We start from the raw sequence: 27,058 nt of genomic DNA on the forward strand, positions 1-27,058 counted from the left end.
AAAAATTTGTTTTAAAAAAAGGAAATGAAAAAAACCTGATACCCCCCAAATAGGGGATTCGTTAATAAATTATGGTTCCACTGTGTTGGTGTAGAATCACACCACTAAGCATGAAGTATAAGGGCATATTTAATGGCACAAAAATATTCATGATATGTTAATTTTAGAATGTAGTTTAAAAAATATATGTACTATATGCTGTTACATGTTTGTGATAAAACCTTTATACAATGCATAGAAAATGTGTAGAAAAAAACTGGAAAGAGCTTCTGGTTTCTGGTCTGACATGTAAAGAGCTTAGAAGTTGTCACTCCCATTGTCACACAGAAAAAGCTGAAGGAACAACTCTTAAATCAATTAGAAAATTGAGGTCACAGGGCAAACTGCCCTATGTTCTTTTTTTTTTTTTTTAAAGATTTTATTTATTTATTTGACAGAGAGAGAGACACAGCGAGAGAGGGAACACACGCAGGGGGAGCGGGAGAGGGAGAAGCAGGCTTCCCGCAGAGCAGGAAGCCCGATGCGGGGCTCGATCCCAGGACCACGGGATCATGACCTGAGCCGAAGGCAGATGCTTAACGACTGAGCCACCCAGGCTCCCCTGCCCTATGTTCTTTACTCTGAAATCTGGAAAGCCTGGTGAATACAATCACCACTTCTGGGTCCTGGTAGGAGCAAGGATATTGCTGGAGAAGGAGTATGTATTGGCTTGAGAGAAAAACCTTTTTTGTTTTGCGAGTTTTACCTCCAGGAGTCTCATGAGGTTCTCAGGATGAAGACTGGGGAAAAAATTCCTTCCTGCTCCCGGCACAGGAGGGGAAAAAGTAACCATTCTGAAATAAGCCCAAAGCTCTTTGTTCTCCTTAATTAAGGCCTGCCCTCAAGGGAAATGATTTTACCAGAACTTACCTGATTTGCATTTTATTGGAGTCTAACCAACTGAGGAGAAAGGAAATACCCATCTCCACTAGCCTTCCTGTCTACACTGGTGGAGGAGGGCAAACATAATTAGCATGTTTGAAGGTCACAGCTCAGAGGCAAAGACTCACTAAAAGACTGAGAACTAATCATATGATTATAGAATGCTTCTCCCTCCAACCCCTGCCACAATTTACCACCACATCGATAGGGCCCTTGTGTAATAACAGGAGATTACAGCTGAAAAAACTGCACACCTCAGATACTATTTAAGAAAGAGTATCTAGGGAAGCCCAAAAAAACAGGAAGGAAATAAACAAGGACATTAGAGCAAATTTTAGTTCTGACATCATAGCTACAACAATGAGTACAAGTAGCCTAATTCCTAGATAAGGTAACATAAAACCTTGTGCTAAAGGCTTATTTACCTTAGTTTCTTTTATCCAATGGACTTTTATCCAATGCATCATGTCCAATTTTCAACAAAAAAGTAAAAGGCAGGCTGAAAGGCAAAAAAACACAGTCTGAAGACACAAATCAAGCATCAGAACCAGATTCAGTTTATAGAAAATATTTTGGAATTATCAGACTAGGAATTTGTAATAACAATGAGTAGTATGCTTAGGACTCTAATAGGGAAAGGGGATAATATGCAAATTATGTGGGGAATGTAAACAGGGAGATGGAAACTCTTAAGAAAGAATCAAATGGAAATGTGAGAAGTCAGAAACACTGTAACAGAGGGGTGCCTGAGTGGCTCAGTTGGTTGAGTGTCCAACTCTTGTTCTCAGGGTTGTGAGATCAAGCACCATGCTGGGCTCCACACTCAATGGGGAGTCTTCTTGTGATTCTTGCTCTCCCTCTCCCTCGGTCCCTCCCCCCTCTCAAGTAAATAAATAAATCTTTAAAAGAAATGTGGGGGTGCCTGTGTAGCTCAGTCAGTTCATGATCTTGGGGTCCTGGGATCGAGCCCCATGTTGGGCCCCCTGCTCAGCAGGAGTCTGCTTCTCCCTCTCCCTTTGCCCCTCCGCCTGCTCATACACTCCCTCTCTCTCTTTCTCTTTCTCAAAGCAATAAATAAAAATCTTAAAAAAATAAAAAAATGTGGTCTATACACACCAATTAAAAGAGACTAGTGTAGTGTAGTAGGTAAAAAAAAAAAAAAAAGACCCAACTATATGTTGTCTGCAAGAAACCCACTTTAAATATAAAGGTCCATATAGATTAAAAGTAAAGGGATGGAGAAAGATGTAGGATGCTGACACTAATCAAAAGTAACTGGGAGTAGCTATATTAATTTCAGACAAAGAAGACTTTCAGAGCAAGGAAAATTATGTGTATGCACCTCACATCAAAGTATGTGAGGCAAAAACTATTAGAGCTGCAAGGAGAAACAGACAAATCCACTATTATAGTTGGAGACTTTTACACCTCTCTATAATAATTAACAGATCCAGAAGACAGAAAATCAGTAAGGATATAATTAAACTGAACAACACCATCAATCAACCAGATCTCATTGACTTCTATAGAATATTTCATCCAACAACAGCAGAATACACATTCTTCTCAAGCTCACGTGAATCATCCACCAAGATAGACCACATTCATAGGTCATAAAACACACCTTACGAAATTAAAAATAATAGACACTATACAGCGTATCCTCTCAGACCACACTCAGAATGAAACTAGAACTCAATAACAGAAAGATAGCTGTAAAATCCCCAAATATTTAGAGATTAAATAATACAGTTTAAAATAGCACATGGGTTGGGGTGCCTGGTTGGCTCAGTCAGTTGAGCTTCTGACTCTTGGGTTCCATTCAGGTCACAATTTCCTGGTCATGGGATTGAGCCCCGTGTCAGGCTCTGCGCTCAGTGCAGTCTGCTTCAGATTCTCTCTCCCTCTCCCTCCCCCTCTGCTCATCTCTGCGTGCATACTCTCTCTCTCTCTCTCTCTTGCAAATAAATAAATAAATAAATAAATAAATAAAATCTTTTAAAAATAGCATATGAGTCAAAGAAATCTCAAGAGAAATTTTAAAATATTTTGAATTATATGAAAATAAAGATAGAACTTATCAAAATTCACAGGATGCAGCAAAAGCAGTGCTTAGGGGAAATTTATAGCATAGAATTAAGATATTAGAAGAAGAAAGATCTACTGTCAACAATCTGAGTTTCACCTTAAGAAACTAGAAAACTAGGGGTGCCTGGGTGGCTCAGTAGGTTAGGCGTCTGCCTTTGGCTCAGGTCATGATCCCAGGGTCCTGGGATGGAGCCCTGCATCGGGCTCCCTGCTCAGCAGAAAGCCTGCTTCTCCCTCTCCCTCACTGCTCCCCCAGCTTGTGCTCTCTCTATGTCAAATAAATAAACAAAACATCTTAAAAAAAAGAAACTAGAAAAATAGGAGCAAATCAAATCCAAAGTAAGCAAAAGAAAATAAATTTTAAAAAACTAAAGGCGAAATCAATGCAAGTGAAACCAGGGAAACAATAGAGAAAAATCAATGACACCAAAACTGGTTCCTTGAAGAGATCCATAGAATAAACCTCTAGCCAGGTTAATTAAGAAAAAAGGGAGAAGACACAAATTACTAATATCAGAAATGAAAGAAAAGCCATCATCACTACTGACCCATTGATATCAAAAGGATAATAAAGGAATATAATGAACAATTCTGTGTCCACAAATTTGATAACTTAGAAATGATGGACCAATACCTTGGAAGATAAAATTCAACAAAACTCACACAAGAAGAAATAGACAGTCTGAATAGCTTATATCTATTAAAGAAATTGAATCAACAATTCATAACCTTCCGAAACAGAAAGTACCAGGCCCAGATGATGAACTGGTGAAATTGACCAGACATTTAAGGAAGAAATGATACTGACACTCTTAAGTCTGTTTTAGAAGATAAAAGCAGAAAGAATACTACCTAACTCATTCAATGAGGCCAACATTACCCTGATACCAAAACCAGGAAGAGATGTTACAAGAAAGGAAAACTACAGATCAGTATCTCTAATGCAATAATCCTCAGCAAAATATTAGCAAGTTGAATCCAACAATGTAATGAAAAAGCCACAAATTACGGAATTTATTCCAGACATGCAAGGCTGTTCCAGCATTCAAAAATCAATTAATGTAATCCATCACATCAACAGGCTAAAGAAGAAAAACCACATGATTATAGCAATAGATGCATAAGAAGCATTTGACAAAATCCAACACTACCCAGCAAACTAGGAATAGAGGGGAATTTCTTCAACTTCATGAAGAACATCTACAAAAAAAAAAATCTATAGCTAACACCACACTCAATGGAGAGAAACTAGGTGCTTTCCCCTTAAGATCAGGAACAAGGCAATGATGTCTCCTTTGACCACTCCAATTCAACATTGTACTTGAAGTCATAGCTAATGCAGTAAGATGGGAAATGGAAACAAAGGGTGTAAATGTTTGGAAGGAAGAAATAAAACTACCTTTGTTTACAGATGACATGATTATCTGTGTAAAAAGTCCTAAAGAATCAATTAAAAAACCGTCCCCAAATTAATAAGCAATTATAGCAAGGTTGAAGGATGCAAGGTTAATATATAAAAGTCAATTGCTTTCCTATGTACCAGCAATGAACAACTGGAATTTGTAATTAAAAACACAATACCATTTACATTAGCACCAAAAAAAAAAGAGAAAATACTTAGGTATAAATCTAGCGAAATGTGTACAAGATCTCTGTAAGGAAAACTACAAAATTCTCAGGAAAGGAATCAAATAAATGGAAAAGATATTCCATGCTTATGGATAGGAAGACCCAATATTATCAAGATACCAGTTCTCCCCAACTTGATCTATAGATTCAATATAATACCAATCAAAATCCCAGCAATTTACTTCGTGGAAATAAACAAAGTGATTCTAAAGTTTCCATGAAAAGGTAAAAGACCCAGAATTTCCAACACAACATTGAAGAACAATAAAGTTGGAGGACTGACACTACCCATCTTCGAGACTTGCTATAAAGCTACAGTAATCATGACAGTGTGGTGTTGTTGAAAGAAGAGACAAATAGATCAATGGAACACAATACAGAGCCCAGAAATAGACCCACACAAGCATAGCAAACTGATCTCGACAAAAGAAGCAGTGACATTTCATTGGAAAAAGGATAATCTTTTCAACAAATGGTGCCAGAACAACTAGACATCCACATGCAAAAAAAAAAAAAAAAAAGGAAAGAATATAGACACCGACCTTAAACCTTTCACAAAAATAACTCAAAATGGATCAAAGGTCTGAATATAAAATACATAAGTATAAAACTTCTAAAAGATAACACAGGAGAAAATCTAGGCGACCTTGGGTTTGGTCGTGAGCTTTTAGATACAACACCAAAAGCACGCTCCATGAAAGAAAAAATTGATAAATTGGACTTCATTAAAAGTAAAAACCTGCTCTGCAAAAGACACTGTTGAGCGAATGAAAAGACAAGCCACAGACTTGAGGGAAAATATTTGCAAAATGCGTACCTGATAGAGGACTTGCATCCAAAATATACAAAGAGCTCTTAAATCTCACACAAGAAAGAAAAGGAAATGACCAACCTAATTAATAAGTAGGCCAAGAGCTAAACAGACACCTCACCAAAGAAGATATCAGGGTGGCAAATAAGTACATGAAGAGATGCTCCTCATCCTATGTCATTAGGGAATTATAAATTAAATCAACACACCTATTAGAATGGCTGAGACCGGAAATACAGAAGACACCAAATCCTGGTGAGGATGTGGGGCAAGAGGAACTGTCATCCGTTGCTGGTGGGAATGTAAAATTGTATAGTCATGTTGGAAGACAGTTTGGAAGTTTCCTACAAAGCTAAACATTGCCATACTATGTCATCCATAGGCATTATTATCTAAGTGAGTTGAAAACATGTCCACACGAAACCTACACGCAAGCATTTATAGCAGTTTTATTCACCATTTCCAATAATCGGAAGCCACCAAGATGTCCTTCAATAGGTAAATTGATAAATAAGCTGTACATCCATACAACAGAATATTACTCAGTGACAAAATAAATGAACTGTCAAGCAATGAAAACATGCGGAGGAACCTTAAATGCATAGTTCTAAGTGAAAGAAGCAAGTTTAAAAAGACGTCACACCCTATGATTCCAATGATACGACATCTTGAAAAGACAAAACTATAAAGACAGTAAAAAAAAAAATCAGTGGTTTTCAGCAGTTAGGGGGACAGAAAAGGGAGGAGATGAACAGGCAGGAAACGGGATATTTAGGGCACTGAAACGATTCTGTATGATACCGTGAAGGTGGATATATATCATTATACATTTGTCACAACAAAGTGCATGCTCATGTGCTTTAGTTAATGTTAATATCTCACTAGTGGTTCATTAATTGTAACAAATGTACCACACTTACCATAAGATGTTAATAACAAGGGAATTGGGGGTGGGGTCAAGAGAGGGTATATGAGAACTCTGTACTGTCTGCTCGATTTTTTTGTAAACGTCAAACTGCTGTAAGAAACGAAGTCTATTAATTTAAAAAAAGGAAAAAAAAATGGGAGTGACTTTACTAGAATGTTAAAAGTGATTTATCTTCTGGTAGGGGAATTATATGTGATTTTTCTTTCCTCTCTCTGTTTTTTTTAATGTTTTATTAAGGTATAGTTTACATGCAACAAAATTCACCCTTTTTGTAGGGTACAGTTTTGTGAGTTTTGACAGAAGCATTCTGCCACGTAGGCACCACCATAATCAAGACACAAAAATGACTCCATCTCCCAACAGATTTCCTCTGTGCCCCTTTGTAGTTAAACTTCTTCCCGCACCCCAGCCCTTGGTAGCTATGGATCTGTTTTCTGTCCCTATATTTTTCCCTCTTCCAGAATGAAAAGAAGTAGAATCATACCATATGTGGACTTTTGAGTCTGGCTTTATTCATTTAGTGTAATGCCTTTGAGATTCGTCTATGTTTGTGTGCTTTCATTTCTTTTTATTGCTAATATTCCACTGTGTGGGTGTTTATAAATTCATCAGCTGAAGGACGTTCGAGGTGTTTTTAGGTTTTGTAGACCATGAAAAGAGCCATTCTAAACATGTAGGTAGAGGGGCGCCTGGGTGGCTCAGTCGTCAGGCGTCTGCCTTCGACTCAGGTCATGATCCCAGGGTCCTGGGATCGAGCCCCACATCGGGCTCCCTACTCAGTGGGGAGCCTGCTTCTCCCTCTCCCACTCCCCTCGCTTGTGTTCCCTCTCTCGCTGTGTCTCTCTCTGTCAAATAAATAAATAAAATATTAAAAAAAAAAAAATGGGCGCCTGGGTGGCTCAGTCGGTTAAGCGACTGCCTTCGGCTCAGGTCATGATCCCAGGGTCCTGGGATCGAGTCCCACATCGGGCTCCCTGCTCTGCGTGGAGCCTGCTTCTCCCTCTCCCACTCCCCCTGTTTGTGTTCCCTCTCTCGCTGTGTCTCTCTCTGTCAAATAAATAAATAAAATCTTTAAAAAAAAAAAAAAACACAACATGTAGGTAGAGGTTTTTGTGTGAATATGGTTTTTTTTTTTTCAGTTATGATGATCATTTTATTGACGTAGATTTTAGCAGGGTTTGGGAGCAATTTACATACAGGTTAATGACATTTGATTAATAATATTTCACCAACCACTTTTTTAAACCTGCATCAGCTGACTGAAAGTGCCAGGGTTCTCATGAACTGCATATATGTTCTCATTTCTCTCAGGAAAATACCTAGGAGTGAGATTGTTGGGTTGTATAGTAAGTGTTCTGTGTAACTTTATAAGAAACTGCTGACTTGTTTCCAGCTTGGCTGTACTATTTTGCATTTCCACCAGCAAATACGAGGAAAGTTCCTGTTGCTTCACATCCTCACCAGCACTTAGTATGGTTAGGTTTTTTGAGTTTAGGCATTCTGATAGGTGGGTAGTGATATCTCATCATGGTTTCAATTTGCATTTCCCTGCTGATTAATTATATGTTTGATACCTGTATATCTTCTTTGGTAAAGTGTCTATTCAAATCGTATTCCCGTTTTAAAAATTGGATCATTTCTTTCCTTATCCTTAAGTTTTGAGATTTCTTTACGTATTCTGGGTAAAATCTTTTATCAGAAATATGATTTGCAAATAATTTCTCTCATCCCATGGCTTTACTTTTTATTCTCTATACTCTTCTTTAAAAATATTTTATTTATTTATTTGAGAAATAAAGAGAGCAAAAGCAGGGGGAGGGACAGAGGGAAAGAGACAAGCAGGTTCCCTTCTGAGCAGGGAGCCTAACGAGGCGCTCGATCTTAGGACCCTGAGATCATGACCTGAGCCGAAGGCAGACACTTTAACCAATTGAGCCACCCAGGTATCCCTTACCACTCTTTCAAAGGCAGAAGTCCTTAATTTTGACGAGGTCCTATTTTATATTTCTTTTATGGATTGTGGTTTTGGTGTCATATCTCAGAAGTCTTTGCCTAACCCAATATCACCAAGATAGCCTTCAATGTTTTCTTCTAGAAGTTTTAAAATATTAAAGTTTACGTGGAAGTCTGTGATCCATCTTGAATTAATTTTTGTATGTGGTCTGAGTTTCAGATTCATTTTAGCTCATGTTTTGTATATGACTATTCAAATGTTCCAGCAGCATTTATTGAAAAGAGTACTGTTTCTCCTTTGAATGGTCTTTGCACCTTTGTTGAAAATCAATTGACTACGTTTATGTGTGGGTCTATTTTTTGACTTGTCATTCTGTTCTATTGATATATTTGTCTAACCTTTTGCCAAAAACACATTGCCATGAAAACTACAATTTTACCTTAAGTTATGAAATCACTTTGTATATGTCCTCCCAAATCTTTCTTTGTCAGAATGTTTTGGCTATTCTACTCCTTTACCTTTTCATATAAACTTTTGAATGAGAGTACCAATTTCTATAAAATAACCCGCTAATATTTGGTTTTGGGTTTCATTGAATCTATAAGTCACTTTGGGGGGAACTGACACCTTCACAATATTGTGACTTCCAGTCCACAAACAAGGCATACCTCTCCATTTTTTAGGACTCTGGTTTCTTTTATCATAGTTTTGTAGGTTTCTGATTAGAGATCTGGCACACATTTTGTTAGATACCTCAGTGTTTCTATGTTTAGGGGGAGCTACTGCAAAAGGTACTTTTTCAAATTCCAATTTTTTTTTCAGATAAATATTCTTTTTTTTTAATGTTATGTTAAGCACCATACATTACATCATTAGTATTTGATGTAGTGTTCCATGATTCATTGTTTGCATATAAAACCCAGTGCTCCATGCAGAATGTGCCCTCTTTAATACCCATCACCAGGCTAACCCACCCCCTCACCCCTCTCCCCTCTGGAACCCTCAGTTTGTTTCTCAGAGTCCATAGTCTCTCATGGTTCGTCTCCCCCCTCCGATTCCCCCCCCTTCATTTTTCCCTTCCTGCTATCTTCCTACCTTTTTTTTTTTTTTAAACATATAATGTATTATTTGTTTCAGAAGTACAGGTCTGTGATTCAACACTCCTACACAATTCACAGCGCTCACCATAGCACATACCCTCCCCAGTGTCTATCACCCAGCCACCCCATCCCTCCCACCCCCCTCAAATTCCAATCTCTAATTGTTCTTTGTAGAATATATAAACGTGGTCAGCTTTTTTATATTGACCTTGTATTCTGTGATCTTGCTTAAATTCTCTTACTATTTTTACTAACTCTAAATCGATTCTTTGGGATTTTTCTTTGTAGACAGTCATACCATCTATAAATATAACAGTTTTGTGTTTTATTCTCTAATATGTACGCCTTTTCCTTCTTTTTCTTACCTGATTCCACTGGCTAGGATCTTCAAAGTGGTGGAGCACACATCCTTCCATAACTCCCCATCTTAGGGAGAAAGCATTGTCTTTTTCTATTAAGTATAATGTGAACTGTAGGTTTTTTTGAAGATGCCCTTGATTAGGTTGAGGAAGGTCTTTTTCTACTTTGCTGAGAGTTTCTGTCACAAATGGATATAGAATTTTGTCAAATGTTTTTTTTTGGCATCTATTGTGATGATTACATGATTCTTCTTGTCCAGTTTGTTGATATGGAGAATTATGTTGACTGAAATGTGAATGTTGAATTAGCCTTTAATTTTCAGGATAAATCCCACTTGCTCATAAAGTGTCATCCTTTTTATACATTGTTGGGTTTAATTTACTGGAATTTTATTGAGAATGTTTGTATCTATGTTCAGGAGGGATATTGGTCTATCTTTTTATTTTTATTCTTGTAATACCTTTAATCTTGTTTTCATGTCAGGGTCATGCCTACATCAATGATTTAGTTGGGAAGTAATCCCTCTTCTTCATTTTTTCTGAAATGTTTGGTAGAATGTTTGATAGAATTCACCAGTGAAGCCATCTGGCCCTGGAGTTTTCTTTGTGACAAAATTTTTAACTACAAATTCAAGTTCTTTAAAAGATATAAGAGGGGCGCCTGGATGGCTTAGTCAGTTAAGCCTCTGACTCTTGATTTCAGCTCAGGTCGTGATCTCAGGATCCTGAGATCAAGCCTCGCATTGGGCTATGCACTCAGTGGGGAGTCTGCTTGAGATTCTTTCTCTCCCTCTACCCCTCCCCTTGCTCTCTCTCTCTCAAACAAATAAATCAAAAAAAAAAAAAAGATATAGGAATATTCAGGTTATCTATCTCTTCTAGATTGAGCTTTGGTAATTTGTGTCATTCAAGGAATTAATCTGTTTCATCGAGGTTGCTAACTTAGGTGGCATGAAGTTATTCATAATATTCCTTTTTTAAATCCTTTTTTAGAATGCTCTCTGTTGTCCCTAATATTGGGAATTCTCATTTTCTCTCTTTTTATCTTTGCTAGTTTTGTAAGAAGTTTATCAATTTTATTGATTTTATTTAAAAAACAGATTTGGTCTCACTGATTTTTTTCTGTTGATTTTCTGTCTTCGATTTCACTGACTTCTTTATTATTCCCTTCTTCTGTTTGCTTTTGGTTTATTTTCTCTACTTTTTCTAGTGTCTTGTTTTGAGACTTTTCTCCCTTTTTAATGTAGGTATTTTAGTGATATAAATTTCCCTTTAAGTACTTCTTTAGCCGAATCCCACTGATTTTGATATGCTGTGTTTTTATTTTCACTTAGTACAAACTATTTTTTAATTTCCCTTTTGATTTTTTTCTTCAACCCACAGGCTATTTGTAAGTTACCAGTATATTACAAGTGGTTGTCTCCTGCTGGAATTGTGTATAATGTTTTTCATATTTATACGTTTATGTTTTTATTTTGTTCTTTTTGGAACTTTGTGAATGTTTTCCAGTTTTCTACATTAAGTAGGAATTACTTTTCTAAAAAGAAAATAATTAACATAAAATAATGCTCTACATTTTGCAGTACTTTATGATTTACAAAGAATTTCAATTAATCCTCCAAACTCTGCTTGAGAAACAGATAATCTACATTTCACAGGTGTTGAAAACTGAGATTGACAGTTTATTTTTTTATTTTTATTTTTTATGTTTTAATTTTTTATCATTGTTTTGAGGGGGGAGGGACAGAGGGAGAGGAAGAGAGAGAATCTTAAGCAGACTCCACTCTGAGGGCAGAGCCCGATGTGGGGCTTGATCCCACAACCCTGAGATCATGACCTGAGCTGAAATCAGGAGTCCAGTGCTTAACTGACTGAGCCACCCATGCACCCCTATTTTAAAATTTTTTTTAGATTGACAGTTTCAATGATTAGCTCAATGCCACACAGCCAGAGTTGGTTAGAATTCAAACCCAGATTTTCTGACTCCCAGTTCATCGTTCTGAAGAAGTTGGAAATCAAGATTTGAAAAGTAAATTGGAATTTATCTTGCAGGTTGCTGGAAAAAAATCACCGAGGGTCTTTGAAGCAGTGAGTGACTTGAGACAATGATCTCAGTGTAGTTTTAATCTGAATCTCTGATTACTAGTGAGGTTGAACATCTTTTCATGTTTGTTGCCTGTTTCCCATTTCTTCTTCCCTCAAATTGTTATTCATGTCCTGGATAAATAGATAATTTTCCTGTTGGGATTGGTTGGTATTTTACTTATTAATTTAAATGATGAGAAAGGTTCCCGATTCTGATACTTTATTGGTTGGAAATATCTTCTCCCTTGGGGCACCTGGGTGGCTCAGTCAGTTAAGTGTCTGCCTTCCGCTGAGGTCATGATCCCAGAGTCCTGGGACCGAGTCCCATGTTGGGCTCCCTGCTCAGTGGGAAGTCTGCTTCTCCCTCTGACCCTCCCCCCTCTCGTTCTCTCTCTTTCATTCTCTCTCTCAAATAAATAAATAAAATCTTTAAAAATATATATCTTCTCCCAGTTTCTTGCTTATCTGCCTTTATTTTAAAATTTTGATCATCAGGGAAATGTACTGGACAGTGGGGGAAACTAATGGGTTTGCTACAAGAAGAGTCTTTAGTTTGCTTTGACCTTGTGTGATTGGGAAGCAGTGGATAGATGAGGATGGGATTCGAAGGCGAATCACATGGTTTGGAGATTCATTTATCAGTCGTTTGCTTATTGATGACATTTATTGGCCACGGTGTGCTAGACCATGTGATAAACAGAGAGTTCCGAATAAATGTTGCCTGATTTTGAGGGACTTTTACTTTGATGGAGAAATAAGATGTGTAAAGGAATGCAAGTAACATAGTATGTGCTCAAGGAACTGTGGTTATCAAAATTTCTGTTCATCAAAGGAGAAGGAGGCATTGCTTTTGAGTAAATTGGGAGTCGTTTACAGAAGAACAAATCTGTAAGTTGAGGAGAGCAAGGACTGTGGGTATTTTTGCTCACCATTTTATTCCCAGCAGTCAGCAGAGTGCCTGACAAATAGTAAGTGCCCAAATACTTGTTTCATGATTGAATGATATTAGCACGCATGGGCAAAAACCATTTATAGGAACTTAACACAATGTGTTTAGTTCATTACTCCTACACCACCCCTGGGCAGCTCGGAGAAAGATAGATCAGCATTTCAGACCTTAGCTTGCATTTCCACAGCAAGGGAGCACAGCCTTTTCCAGAAGGACACACGACGTGCTCCCTTATCTTACCGTTGTTAACAGAGCAGTCACCAAGACCTTGGCTTCACTCGGGCAAAGCTGGGTTTGACTCTCCTGTCAGTTACTTACTGGTTATATGACTTGATTTCCCTCATCTGTGAAACAAGACTCACAGTGGTGTCTACCGTACTGGGTCATTGTAGGACCGAATAAGCATAGCATGTGAAACACTGAGCCCGTGGTAGGTTCTGGAAACATTCCCTATGCCTCTGCTCTTGATGTAACACGAAAACAGATGGAAAGTGTGATTGCCTTTAGATTTGATGACTTTGTCTGTGGGGTCTAACAGGCATATTCTCCATCTCCTTCCTCACAGATTCAGAGACATACTGTGTGTTTCAAGACAAGAAGTACAGAGTGGGCGAGAGATGGCATCCTTACCTGGAACCTTATGGGTTGGTTTACTGTGTCAACTGCATCTGCTCAGAGGTACAATGTGACACCCAGTTTGCTCCTCGGCGTGCAGAGGTGCTTCCAGTGCCCAGATGGCTGGGAAGCAGGGGTGGTGAAAGCCTAAGAGAAGATAGGAAGCAGCTTGTCAGGAGAAATAAATGTCTCCTGACTCTTTCCTCTTGTTGCCGTTTGGCTTGATTTTTGGGTGGGATCTCTAAGTATTTGCTATGGACAGATATTTATGGTCTCCTAGCCAAAGGATATGGGCCATGGTAGGAGAAGGTAGAATAGTTTGATAGTGGGAGTAGGGGAACAGAGCTCAAAGTAATGCGTGGATTACGGACAGAATCGTTTTTGAAGATCATTTTCAAGGCTGGCCTTTAGAGAAGAGATTAGGACAGATCATACAGCAGTTGATCGGGAGAGCATATTTGATGTCTGGGCCAGTAGCGGTAATTAGGATTGAGGCTGCAGAACCTTGGCCTGACCTGGTAACCATTACAGTTCTCTTGGCTTGGCCTTGACTCCTGACCAGACATTCAGAGGGGTGTTTGGACACCTTAAATGCCATCTTTGCAATAGGCAAAGCAGGTACTCTCATCTTCTTTCCGTGGCCTTGACCCAGGACCACAGCTGTGTTCCATCTTTCTGAATAAGCCTCTACTATCTTATACTAGGCCTGGGCTTTTCAAGCTCTGCTCTGTTGACATTCAGGGACAGATTATTCCTTGTTGTGGGGGCTGTCCTTTATATTGTAGGATGTTTACCAGCATCCCTGGCCTCGACCCACTAGACACCAATAGCACCAATTCCAGTTGTGACAACTGAAAAATGACCTGAGACGTGGTCCAGGTTGCTTGGGGAGCAAAACGACCCCTGGTGGAGAACCATTTGGGTAAGGAGGCCTTGTACCAGGACTTGAGAATGGAGAACTCCAAGCATATGGAAAGAATTTTCAAGACCATCCTCTCGCTTGAGACCTCGTGGAAGAACTTGTAGTTCCTCCTTAGTGCCTGGGTAGTATAGAAGCAGTCACTTGCCAGCCAGATTCTTTTGCCATTTAAGTAGAAATTGGGCTTTTAGAATTCTAAGCATGCGGAAACCTAACCTTGAGGCAGTAGGAAGTCATGTTAAGAGGCTACTGGGCTCTGGAGTCAAGACAGACCATGTTTCCTACCCTGGCTCTGCCACCTGTAAGCTGTGTTACATTGGACAAGTTACCTGAACTCTCTGAGATCCCTTCAGCTTCTTTTTCTTTAAAATGGGATAATGATACTGTGTATTTCATAGGATTGTGGGAAGGATTAAATTCACTAATAGGTTTCAGTCACCTAAAACTGTGCTCGGTCACAGCCAACATTCAAGAGATGTTAACTGCTGTCAGCGTCCTCATCATCGCTGTCGTTATGGTTATTATTTTTATTCATGTGTTAACTCTAGAACAGAATTCAGTTTAAGGCATTAAGGAGGCATTGGTGTAGGCCTCAGCCAGAAGGAGTGGTTTCTGATGTGCTTTGGTGATTTCATTTCAAGATGATACCACCTGGCTCTGAGGAGCGTGACCCATAAGGAGGCTCTGTGGTGTTTCCAAATGCAACACTCCAAAAACGTATTCTAGAAAGTCCATGAGAAAAGAAAGAGGTTTATGGTAGGGTGATTCAGATTTGGGTAAAAGAAGCCTGCCTCTTTAAATGGCCAGGGCAGGTATTAAGTAGAGCATCTGGGTACTGATTAGCTTCCAAACCCCTGGTATGACATGATTGTGTCAGATTCTTGACGCAACACATTGGAAATGGACAGCTAACCCTTGGGGGCTGAGCTTTGCCGTCTGCAGGGCAGTGAAAATGTTAATATGACCCCAGTGCCGACAGCTCCTAGTGCTAGGCATCTTCTCTTTCCCCGTCCTCTTTGTTACCCTCTTCCCCTACAGGAGCGTGATAGATACAAGTCACCCTTGCTTGGAATGAATTATGGATGGAAGTGCTAATGCAAAATTGATTTCCAAAGGCTTCCTTTGATCTAACAATGGTTGAGAGCTGTCGGAGCTAGGGGTCCTGTAACTGTAAGTCGGGCAGGGACCCAGTCACCCCCGCCCAGGCATGCTAGGTAATCAGCTCAATTCCAAAGCTTAGCTTGTTTTCAGAAAGCTTATGACTGAAACAGGAAGTGAGGAGAGAAGGTCCCCCAGCCTGCTGGTCCAAGGCAGAGTTACATGGAATCCAGGACCCATGTGCCAGCGATGTCTCCTTGCCCAGGGGTGGCTAGCTGCTCAGGGGACCCATCGCTCATTATCCCTTCCCTCCCGTGGCATTGGGCAGGTGATCCTGTAATTAGACCAGGCTCCTGTCGATGTGAGCTGGAGCCGGAAATGGTGGAAACACCACAAAGGCAGGCCAGGAGGAGCCTTCCACAGTTGGCGGGAGGCTTTGAAAACCAGAGCAAGAGTGACCCGAGCTTTAGAAAAATATGCCAGTAAGCAATCAACCAACCCAGCAGAGGTGCTAGTGATGAGAAAAGGGAAGAAAATGCTGATTCCATTCAGCTACTTGGGAATGCGTTGTTCACTGTCTGGGTGAATCCCTGCATGACTGTTTGCCAAAGGGGCATGAGCGCAGGTGACCTTTGAGAGACCTTAATTTTTTTTTTCATGGTTGCCTCTTCTCTTCCAGAATGGGAATGTGCTCTGCAGCCGAGTCAGATGTCCAAGCCTCCATTGCCTGTCCCCTGTGCATATCCCTCATCTGTGCTGCCCGCGCTGCCCAGGTAAACCAGATCGCCTCTTTCTTTCCCAGCTGCGGCTCCCTTCCTCCCACTTCCCCCCAACCCACTCCATCTGCCTAATTCCCCAGAAGGGAAACTTCCAGACAGAAGTAACAATAGGACACTTTTAGGCAGCCCACGCTGGCCCCTAAATACTGTTTATAGCCCAAGCGGGGCACATTCTAGGCTCTAATAAGTTATTGGGTACCCAGTAACAGATTTTCATTGGGCTTTTAATCATGTGAAGGTGGATGTCAGTTGGGGGAAGGGAATTGTGGCCCAGAGAGTTTGTGCCATAAACAGCCTCTTCCTGCCATGGGCACCAGGCACGTGTCTTAAGCAATTAGTGCTGGGATTGCATAAATCAAAGGAGCTGAACCAGCGAGGTTTATGACAGTATAAAGCTGCCTGCCCACTGAATCGTCACCTCCTCCAGACTGCACAGTTATTATGTACACATTGTTAAGAGCAAATCTAAGGGGAAGGCGGGCAGAGACTTTTTCACAAGGCTGTTAGGACGTCTCCTTTGAGGGTTTGTGGCTAGGGTGTTTGTCTGAGGCAGGGGCTCACTCAGTGACATTTTGTTCACGTCTGACTGGGGCCTGGCTCCCACACCAGGGGCATACAAGCATGGAATGATGAAGAGAATGCCTGTGGGCTGGACAGCAGTCCTAGGAAAAGCTAAGTGACTGCCTCAGGATCTAGGCAGTAGAAGCCTCGTAGTCTTGTAAGCTGATCCTGTTTCCCTCTAGGATGGAGGTTCTGGAGTCGGAGTCCATGGGTGGGCTTTATGGGGTCAGTGAACCCTTTAAAATTGTTTTGTTTTTGGTGTAACTATGTATACATGTAAATTCCTTTAGAGAGGATCCATAGCTTTATTGGTATTTGTAAAGGGGTGTACATGACCCTAAAAACATGAAGAACCACTATTCTAGGGCATAGGTGGTGCTTTTTTTAAGTAGTAAGGAAACTTCAGAACTTAGAAGAGAGAAACCAAAAGTGTCCAGGCAGCAATGGTAGGAATGGGGCTAAGAATACGGTTCAGTGAAAATTCAGTTAACATTTCAGTTATAGGAATGGAGGTGTTTAATGGAGAAGAAGCCCCCAAACCATTTTGATCACTACCTTTGTGAACTATACTTTCTTGCATCAGTAAAGACACTCTGGTGAACACCGGGGAGTCTTTCCCAGATGGCAGAAGATCATGTCGTGTCACACGTTTATCATTTTGAATATTGGTGATGATAATATATGCTTCAAGGTGTGAGAGACTGACTTGGCGTAAGATCGACCTCAAAGTTGGCTTTTGGAATAAATCCCCAAATGAGGCTTACTATTTTTATATGCATTTCTTTGCTGCTTCTACTTAAACTGGATTACGAAGGAAGGATTTGGTAGATGGGAGAAAAATTTCTGGTTAAAAAGGCCAATCTGGAGATTTTTTTCCACATCTTTTCCCCCGGAAGTCTCCAAAAGTGGTTTAATGCCATAGGAATTTATCTAAACTATGTAGACATTGTTCGTCCCTGGGAAGGAAGTTGAGGCATGACCCAGACATGAAGCACAGTGTAGAAAAGCGTAGAGTGCAATATGGCTATCACCTACCCCAGCTACAGAATAGGAAACAAGTATTGAGAAAAAGGGAAAGTATAAGCCAGCAGTTCCTTTGAGTGAAAAAGAAGGTGATAAAGGAATTGAGATCATAAATAGCAGAAAAGAGAAAATTGTCTTTAAGACTTAAAAAGCCCATTTTATGGAGTATAGAAATAAGCCGTTAATTTTCTTTTCCTTCTTGTCCTTGCAGGTCACTTCCTTGTGAGTTCATTTTCCTTCTTGTTAACTATGACCTTTACCAGTTCTTTCTGTGAGCAGTGGTACCAAAGTTCCCTAATCCTTATATGCAAAAATGTCTTTATTCTGTCCTCATCCTTGAGTGATAATTTGGCTGGGCATAAAATTATAGGTGCATGCTTGTTTTCCCTTAGCACTTACAAGAAACTAACAAATAGTCTGTGGACTTCCTCCGTTTGTGGATAAGAAATCTACTGTTTGATTATAGTTCTTTTGTAGGTAACTTGTTTTCTCCTTCTTCTAGCTTTTAAGATTTCCTCTTTTTCTTTGGTGCACACGATGAAGTGTATCGATGTGTGATTTATTTTCATTTAGCCTGCCCAGTACATGATTTTTTTCAGCCAAAGGACTCAAATTTTTCTTCAGTTTTACTCATTGTTTTTCTGAAAATTACATCTTACCCTTCTTTTTTCTTCATTCTCAAAGTTGCCTTTGGCATATGTTTTTGCAGATCACTTAATTTATCTTCTGTCTCCCTGGTTTTTTTTTAAGATCGGTTTATTTTAGAAAGAGAGAGAGGGGGGGAGCATGGCAGGGAGGGGCAGAGGGAGAAGAGAAACTTAAGCAGACTCCGTGCTGAGCGTGGAGCTTGATATGGGGCTTGATCTCATGACCCTGAGATCATGACCTGAGCTGAAACCAAGCATCAGATGCTTAAGTGGCTGCACCACGCAGGTGCCCCTATCCTCCGTGTCTCTTAATGCCTCCTTTATTTTTTCCATCTTGGTACACTCCCTGTAATGATATATTACTTCAGTTCTGTCCTCCAATTCATGAATTCTTTCTCGTGCCTCCTATTTAGGTCATCTGTTTGGTTCTGTTTGTTCTTTTATTTTCAATAACTGTATTTCCTCCCAAGTTTTTGGATTACATTTTAAAGTATCTATATATCGCTGTTTTATAAGCTTGTGTTTCTTGGGATCTGATTATTTTCTTTATTTCTTTAAGGTATTGAAGTATTTATTTAGAGTCCATTTTAGACTGTTTCAATGTCTATATATTTTTCAGGTGTGAATTCTCACTTTTACTGGTTTCTTGACAGCTTTTCTTGGTTCTGAGTTTTCCCTTGTTTTCTAAAATCTTTGTTTAAAAGCTCATTGTCTGTGTGTAGGGGGGTTTCTCTTGCATATGCCCTTCCTTCCTGGGGAAAATGTTGTTCCAGGCCATGTAGGTCACTTCACTCTTAACCGGGTCATATACTAGTGTCTCAGCTTGGGCTCCCTCATGTCTGGATGGTCGATTTCTACCTCTGTTTTCTTGTACGGTGCTAGTCCCTGATAATGATCTTGGACTGGGACCTCAGCTGCAGCTGCCTACCTTGGGCAAGCAGTCCATTTGAGGGCGGGAACCACCTCAGGTGGGCAGAGCTATGTCAGCCCCTGTTTACATGTGAGGAGTGTGGCCCTAGTCACCACCTTTACATGAGAAGCCACTCAGAGGCCATAGTTCTTGCCTGGCTGTCTGCATCCAGTCCCAGGCGCCAGTGGTGGACCATATATGGCTTTTGGCCCCCATTTATCGCTATACTTTTCCTTCTGTGTTTTATTCCCCAAGGAGTCTCCTTTTGCTTCTGAGCCTGATTTTGGCAGTTTTAAAGTCGTATTTATTTATTTACTCACTCACCCATGTGTTTATTTATATCTTTTTTATATAACTGAGTTTTCCATTTCATCCCTCACTCGTTGGTGGGAAAAGAGCAGGGAGTTCTCACATGTGCTCCCCCTGCCATATTGAACTGGAATGCAGACCAGCTATTCTTTCTGTTGAAGAGAAAACAAGAGTAAACAGGTTTAAACCTTCAACCGTAGCAGAGAAGAATGGAGTTTGGTAAAAGGATGAACTTTGGGACACAGTGGCTGTTCAGTCCTAGTATCAAGGACTAAAGAGAATTTTAGTCTCTGTACGGCATATTTCTGTAAGTAAAAACGTACCCTCCCATCTGAGATAGAGCTGTCACAGTTCTGCTCTGAGACCGGGCAATGGCTGTGATGACGCCTCTGTATTCCTTCCACCCCAGTGGTTATTAGGCATGAGGAAACTCATGCCTTCAGGGCCACCGGAATGTTTGGTCAAAGGAAGGGGCTCTGATTTTCTGTCTTAACCCAATGGAAGGCACCATGATGAAAATGTCCTCATTTAAAAATAGGAGATTTATAGCCAAGACGATGAGCGGCTTCTGTATCAAAAAGAAAAAACAAACAAGGAAGCCATATACCCAAGGTGTGGACTCTAGATACTTTCCTATAGCAGTGTTGACTTCAGGGAGCATTCACGTGGATAGAGATTGATTCAGTGAGAGGATCCTGTGGGACATGCCATTGGCGGAGACAGAGGAGCCATGACCCCCCATTTACTTCTGTGTTTCCCCTGTTTCTTGCTCTCTAAACTCCCCACCCCGGAAACTTCCAAAGTTTCCACTCGTATTGGAGGTGGTCTCCTGCAACTCCTGCTGAACCGTGGCAATCAAAGTTTGCAGACTGCTTTTCCAGAATTACCAGAGAGAAATCCATACTGATTCCCATTAAGAGAAAATGAAAATTTATTCATCAGTACTTCCTCAAGTGTCCATGGCAGAGGTCACGTCTCGGTCCCATACGACAGGGTGCTCTACAGAGCCCAAAGAGGCTGGTGCTACGTGGAGGTTAGAACATTCTTAATGGCAAAGTCAAGACTGCACAGAAGTCAGAAGGGTCACTAAATCCATCCCAGTCTATGAGCAGGACTCTCTATAGTTGTGATAATGGGAGATTTATAGGAATGAAATTCCGTATCTTCTCTTTTGGGGAAGTGGAGTGGTAAAGAGGGGAGGAGAAGACTCATAGTGACCAGGAGCCTAAATCATGATGTTACCTAAGATTTTTTTTTAAGTAGGCTCCACACCCAGCATGGAACCCAACATGGGGCTCAAACTCATGACCTTGAGATCAAGACCTGAGCTGAAATCAAGAGTCAGACGCTCAGCCGACCGAGCCAACTAGGTGCCCCTACCTAAGATTTTTTTAATGGCCATTCTTAATGAATTTGCTACTCAGAATTCACAAATTTGTGTTCCCTTGGGGGGTATTCTGGCATTCTTGGATCATTAAAGAGCTATTATAAAATTGCCAAAATATCTGATTTGATCTCTTACCAGCAACCCAATCTACAGCATTTCCTTTTGGCTAGGTGTGAACAAATTTAGTTCTATGAAATGGTCTTAAGGGATAGTGATTGTGTGGTTTTGCCAAGAGGCACCCCTCACCACAGTCTTTTAAATTCAAGGGAGGTTAAAGAAATGACCGCTCCAGTGAGGCACCCTAGTCTGTGTGTTCCTGTAAGGAGAAGCTAGAAGTTCAATGCCATTTGTCTCTTGACAGTAATTGGGTTGTGAGCTAGCTGGCATATACACACATTTCTGCTCTAATACGATATATGCATTTCTTCATTTTAAAGAAATTTTTTGTAAGTTTTTATTAAAATTCCAGTTAGTTAACACACGGTGTAATATTAGTTTCAGGTGTAGAATTTAGCGGTTCAACACTTCCATACAACACCCAATGGTCATCACAAGTGCTCTCCTTCATCCTCACCACCTGTTTCACCCATCCCCCCACCCACCTCCCCTCTGGTGACCACCAGTTTGTTCCGTAGAGTTAAGAGTCTGTTTCTTGGTCTTCCTCTCTTCCCTTCCCTGCCATGTTTGTTTTGTTTCTTAAATTCCACATATGAGTGAAATCATATGGTATTTGTCTTTCTCTGACTAACTTATTTTGCTTAGCATAATATTCTCTAGCTCCATCCACATTGTTGCAAATGGAAAGATTTCATTTTTTTATGGCCGAGTAATAGTCCATGATATATATATATATATATATATATATATCCCATCCCTTCTTTATCCATCCATCAGTTGATGGCCATTTGGGCTCTTTCTATAGTTCAGCTATTGTTGATAGTGTGGCTATAAACATCAGGGTGCATGTATCCCTTCAAATCTGTATTTTTGCATCCTTTGGGTAAATACCTAGTAGTGCAATTGCTGGATGATAGGGTAGTTCTATTTTTAGCTTTTTGAGGAACCTGCATACTGTTTTCCAGAGTGGCTGCGATATATTCATTTCTGAAAATCCTCATATTCTGCAAAATTATACACTGAAAAATAACAAGGCTTAAGGAACAAACAAGATTGGAGAACATAACTGGAAACTTAACATAATTTTGTAACCAGAGGACTAACAAAAGAACTATACTAATAAAGGGGCATTTGGGTGACTGAGTCCGTTAAGCATCTGCCTTCAGCTCAGGTCATGGTCCCAAGGTCCTGGGATGGAGTCCTGAGTCAGGCTCCCTGCTCAGTGGGGAGCCTGCTTCTCCCTCTGCCCCAAGCCCCCACTCGTGCTCTCTCTCACTCTGCACTCTCTCTCTAAAATAAATAATAAATAAAATCTTTTTAAAAAAGAACTATACTAATAAAGGACTAGCCTGATTTAAAAAGGCACCTTAGATTTCTAATAAATAAAAGAAAATTACAGTAAGTATAGACTTCACCTTTTAAAATAGTGACACTAGCTTGAGGGAAGAGGGACTAGGGAAGGGTTGAAGCTGCTGAGTTGTAGAGACAAGAGGAAAATGCCCAGCGATCAGAGAGAATCGTGTTATAAGCACTTACAAGGCAGAGCATATGGCCAAACCGAGCCAAGCCGGAGAATGTGGGGTGAATGGGAATTGGAGAGACTACTGTATTTTTTTCATGGTTTGCTGATTTCAGCTGTGTTCACATACTTGGCCTTCAGCTGCTGTCCCTCAATGGTGCAATGTATTAATGTGCTAGGAAAACTCATGCAAGAACCAATGCAGTTTCCAATTTATGCCAATAGCATTCTCTTTTCTACCACTTGCATCCAAACTAGTTAGCATTACACGAATCTATACCGCAGTGGAAATAGCCTCTGTAAGATGAGGTAGATTTACGGCATTTAGCCTTTGACAATTTCACCCCTCCCTCCACCAGCCCCCGGTTACCACTAATCTGCTTTCTGTTTCTCTGGATCTGCCCTCTTCCGGACGTTTCACGTAAATGGAATCACCCGGTATGTGGCCTTTTGCATTTGGCTTCTTTCACTCAGCATAATGTTTTCAAGATTTATTCATGGTGTAGGACGTTATCTGTACTTCATCCTTTTTCGGGGCTACATAATGTTCCAGTGTATGGATCTGCCACAGTTTGTTTATTCATTCAGTAGCTCAGGGACATATGGGTTGTTTCCACCTTTTGGCTGTTGTGAATAACACTGCTGTGAACATTCCTCCACAGGTTTTTCTGTGGCACGTGTTTTCAGTTATTTGGGGTATATACCCAGGAGTGGGATTTCTGAGTCGTGTGGAAATTATGCGTGAAACTGACCGAGGAATCTCGTCCAGATTTTAGAGCCACCCCATCTTCTTTTGGTTCATCTCTTTGAGTAACTGCTGATGGCCATCCTTATGGCTGCTGAGTGCTGCTCTTGCCATCATCTGTGTCTGATCGCCATTGCTCTCTCTTCTCTCTCTCTTTTTTAAAGATTTTATTTATTTGAGAGAGAGAGAGTACGAGCAGGGGAAGGGGCAGAGGGAGAAGGAGAAGCAGGCTCCTTGCTGTGCGGGGAGCCCCACTCAGGGCTTGATCCCAGGACCCTGGGATCACGACCTGAGCCCAAGGCAGACGCTTAACTAACTGAGCCACCCAGGCGCCCTTCTCTCTTTTGTTCTTTTCTGAATTTTCTATTTACCTCCCCCTTTGATTTTATTGAAAAAGGTCAATTCCTTTTAAACAGTAAAGTAACAGCCAACTGTGATACTCTTTTTCCTTTACCAAGACTATGATAATGATAGTATGCAGGGTGATCAGTAGGGGCCCATTTCCTTGCCTGCAAAAGACTGATGTGTTTTCAAAAAACTCTTTCTGGCTCCAGAGCTATCCAAAACCCTGAGGATTCTAGAATATTAGTCTCCAGATAGCAGTTCTTACTTTATTATTATTATTGTTAGTATTCTTACACCGATTGTTGAGAGGTATCCACAGAGATACTCACTGTTGATCACTAGGCCCTCCATGTCTACACTATCTCTCCTACATCTTAGACCCTTTCACTGTCTTCCACACTTTATTTCTATTCTTTTCCTCATACACTTGGTCCTTGAACACTGTACAGAGGAAACACTGGGGTACCTGAGTGGCTCAGTCAGTTAAGGCCCCGACTCTTGATTACGGTTCAGGTCACGATCACAGGGTTGTGAGATTGAGCCCTGCGTTGGGCTCTGTGCTCAGTGCAGAGTCTGCTTGTCCATCTCCCTCTGCTCCTCCCCCCCCCCCATTCCCTCTCTCTCTCTCAAATAAATAAATAAATAGAAAAAGAATGTGATTTCCTATTAGCATGTTAGAAGCTCTTATGTCATGTAAGAACAAGACTTTTAGGAAAACTTCACCTTTGCTTCATGGTAGAATAGAACCCCTCTATTTTTTTCAATGGACATTAAGCAAAGCTGGCTCCACACAAAGGTTAAGAAGGTGGCCCTTCATCAAGGGATACAGAGAAGCCCCATTTGTCCCAAATAAATCTTTCATTTGTTTTCTATATTTAAGAAACCTCCACCATTGGGGCACCTGGGTGGCTTAGTTGGTGAAGCATCTGCCTTCGGCTCAGGTCATGATCCCAGGGTCCTGGGATTGAGTCCCGCATTGGGCTCCCTGCTCAGCAGGGAATCTGTTTCTCCCCCTCCTTCCTGCTCATGCTCTCTCTCCCTATCTCTGTCTCTCTCAGATAAATAAATAAAATATTTTTAAAAAAGAAACCTGCACCATTACAGTCATTCTTCCAGGTTAAAGCAGTGTTTTCCAAAGTTTGTTGCAAGGAACACAATTTTATGGGATAATAATAGAGTTTACTAAGAAAAACATCGATAGAGGCAGATAAATGAGTTTCTGGGCAAATAAACTTTCTGGATTAGAGAACGTTAAACAGGTTGCTTTTAATGCAGGACTTCTCTGAGCCTTTAATATGTTAATATACATTAGGAGTCTATAACCTCATTCAGCTGGGTTTTTTTGTAAGGCACTTTGAAGGATTAGTGTTTTTAATTTTTTTTAAATTAATTTATTTATTAGAGAGCGAGCGAGCGAGAGAGAAACAGCATGAAGGGGAGAGGGTCAGAGGGAGAAGCAGGCTCCCCGCTGAGCTGGGAGCCTGATGTGGGACTCGATCCCAGGACTCCGGGATCATGACCTGAGCCGAAGGCAGTCGCTTAACCAACTGAGCCACCCAGGCGCCCCAAGGATTAGTGTTTTTTAGTATATGTTTTAAGAAGTCTTGGATTGGGACACCTGGGTGGCTCAGTCGGTTAAGCGTCTGCCTTCAGCTCAGGTCATGATCCCAGGGTCCTGGGATCGAGTCCCGCATCGGGCTCCCCGCGGACTCCCTCTGCCTCTCTCTCTCTATCTCTCATGAATAAATAAATAAAATCTTAAAAAAAAAAAAAAGAAGTCTTGGATTATGCCATTCCGTTTCCAGAAGGTATTTATATTATAGCAATAAATTATTAGTATAAGGAGTATCTTAGTTTGGAGAAGTTCATTAAGGGTATCAGGCCCTTTGAGAACAAGACCCCAAACTAGTGTCACTCAAACTTTTGTGTGCCAAAGGACTACCTTGGGAGATTTGATAAAATGCAGACTCCCAGGCCTTACACTAAAAATTCTAATTCAGTTGAGCTGCAGTGGGTATTCTGCGCTTTAAACAAGCACCTCAGTTCGTTCTGAGGCAGTTGGACTGGGGACTGCACTTGGGTCCCAGGGAAGATCTTGATAAAGGAGGTCAAGAGCACTGCCGGGCAAGATCTTGTAGGAAAGGACCCTGTGCATATGCACAGGGCCTGGGGCAACACAACAACATGGTTTCTCTGATAATGAGGAGTGTAAGTACCCCAGAAACGTACTTTGCCTACGTGACACTTTCCCAGGACCAACCCTAAAGTTACTTGTGCATACTGTTCTGTCTGGCCAGGCCCCCTGCTTTCCCAGAGCTCCCACCTAAAGCCTTCCTCTTCTGCCACCTTCCACATTCAGTGCCCCTGGCTGTCCTGTCCAGAGAGAAGGACCCTCCGTGGGGAGCTCCCCCGCTGCCCCGCCCATTGTCCATGACTTGTTGTTGGCAAGAAATGAATGGCATTTCTCGGAATTAGCCCAGGAATTTCTGCTGATAAACAAATGAAACTCTCAAAGGGAAAAGCAATCAACATAGTTTGAAATAAAATCAGTGTTTTCAAGCTTAGTCTGTTTTCAACTTTGTTTGAAATCAGAGTCACATCTAGGGTAGTTTAAGGAAAGGCTTAGGAAAATGCCCTTTAGTGAGCGCTCTTCCTGGTGGCTGGGCTGACTCGTACATAAACCGGGGCCTGCTTTCTGAGTAAGCAGAGCAGGTGATTATTATCTCGATTTCCCATCACCTGTGGTTCCAAGACCTGTCCAGCCAGCAGGGCAACAGCCTCTGCCTCTCCTTCCCCATTTCCCTGCCAAGTTGCCTGACACCTAAAATGCTATCATTATTACAGCTTCATCGTCTTTATTTTTTTAATTTTTAAAAAAAAATATTTATTTTAGGGCGCCTGGGTGGCTCAGTTGGTTGGGCGACTGCCTTCGGCTCAGGTCATGATCCTGGAGTCCCGGGATCGAGTCCCGCATCGGGCTCCCTGCTCGGCGGGGAGTCTGCTTCTCCCTCTGACCCTCCTCCCTCTCATTCTCTCTGTCTCAAATAAATAAATAAAATCTTTAAAAAAAATAAAAATAAAAATAAAAATAAAAAAATATTTATTTTAGAGAGAGAGAGAGAAGGGGGAGGGGCAGAGGGAGAGAGAGAGAGAGTGAGAGAGAATCTTAAGCAGGCTGCACGCCCAGTGCGGAGCCGGAAGCGGGGTTCGATCTCATGACTCCGAGATCATGACCTGAGCTGAAATCGAGAGTCAGATGC

General features: G+C 40.9%; 1 protein-coding gene across 1 annotated transcript in view; it reads left to right on the forward strand.

The window, feature by feature from the left end:
• The window catches only part of CHRDL1 (chordin like 1), a 110,941-nt gene that overhangs the window by 16,383 nt on the left and 67,500 nt on the right, over positions 1-27,058 (forward strand). The window contains exons 3-4 of the mRNA XM_021686558.2: positions 13,390-13,502; positions 16,136-16,229. Of these exons, the coding sequence (XP_021542233.1) occupies positions 13,390-13,502; positions 16,136-16,229 (207 nt within the window). The remainder of the gene's footprint in view (positions 1-13,389; positions 13,503-16,135; positions 16,230-27,058) is intronic.

Source organism: Neomonachus schauinslandi, chromosome X (genome assembly GCF_002201575.2).
Source record: "Neomonachus schauinslandi chromosome X, ASM220157v2, whole genome shotgun sequence".
Classification (NCBI taxonomy): Eukaryota; Metazoa; Chordata; class Mammalia; order Carnivora; family Phocidae; genus Neomonachus; species Neomonachus schauinslandi.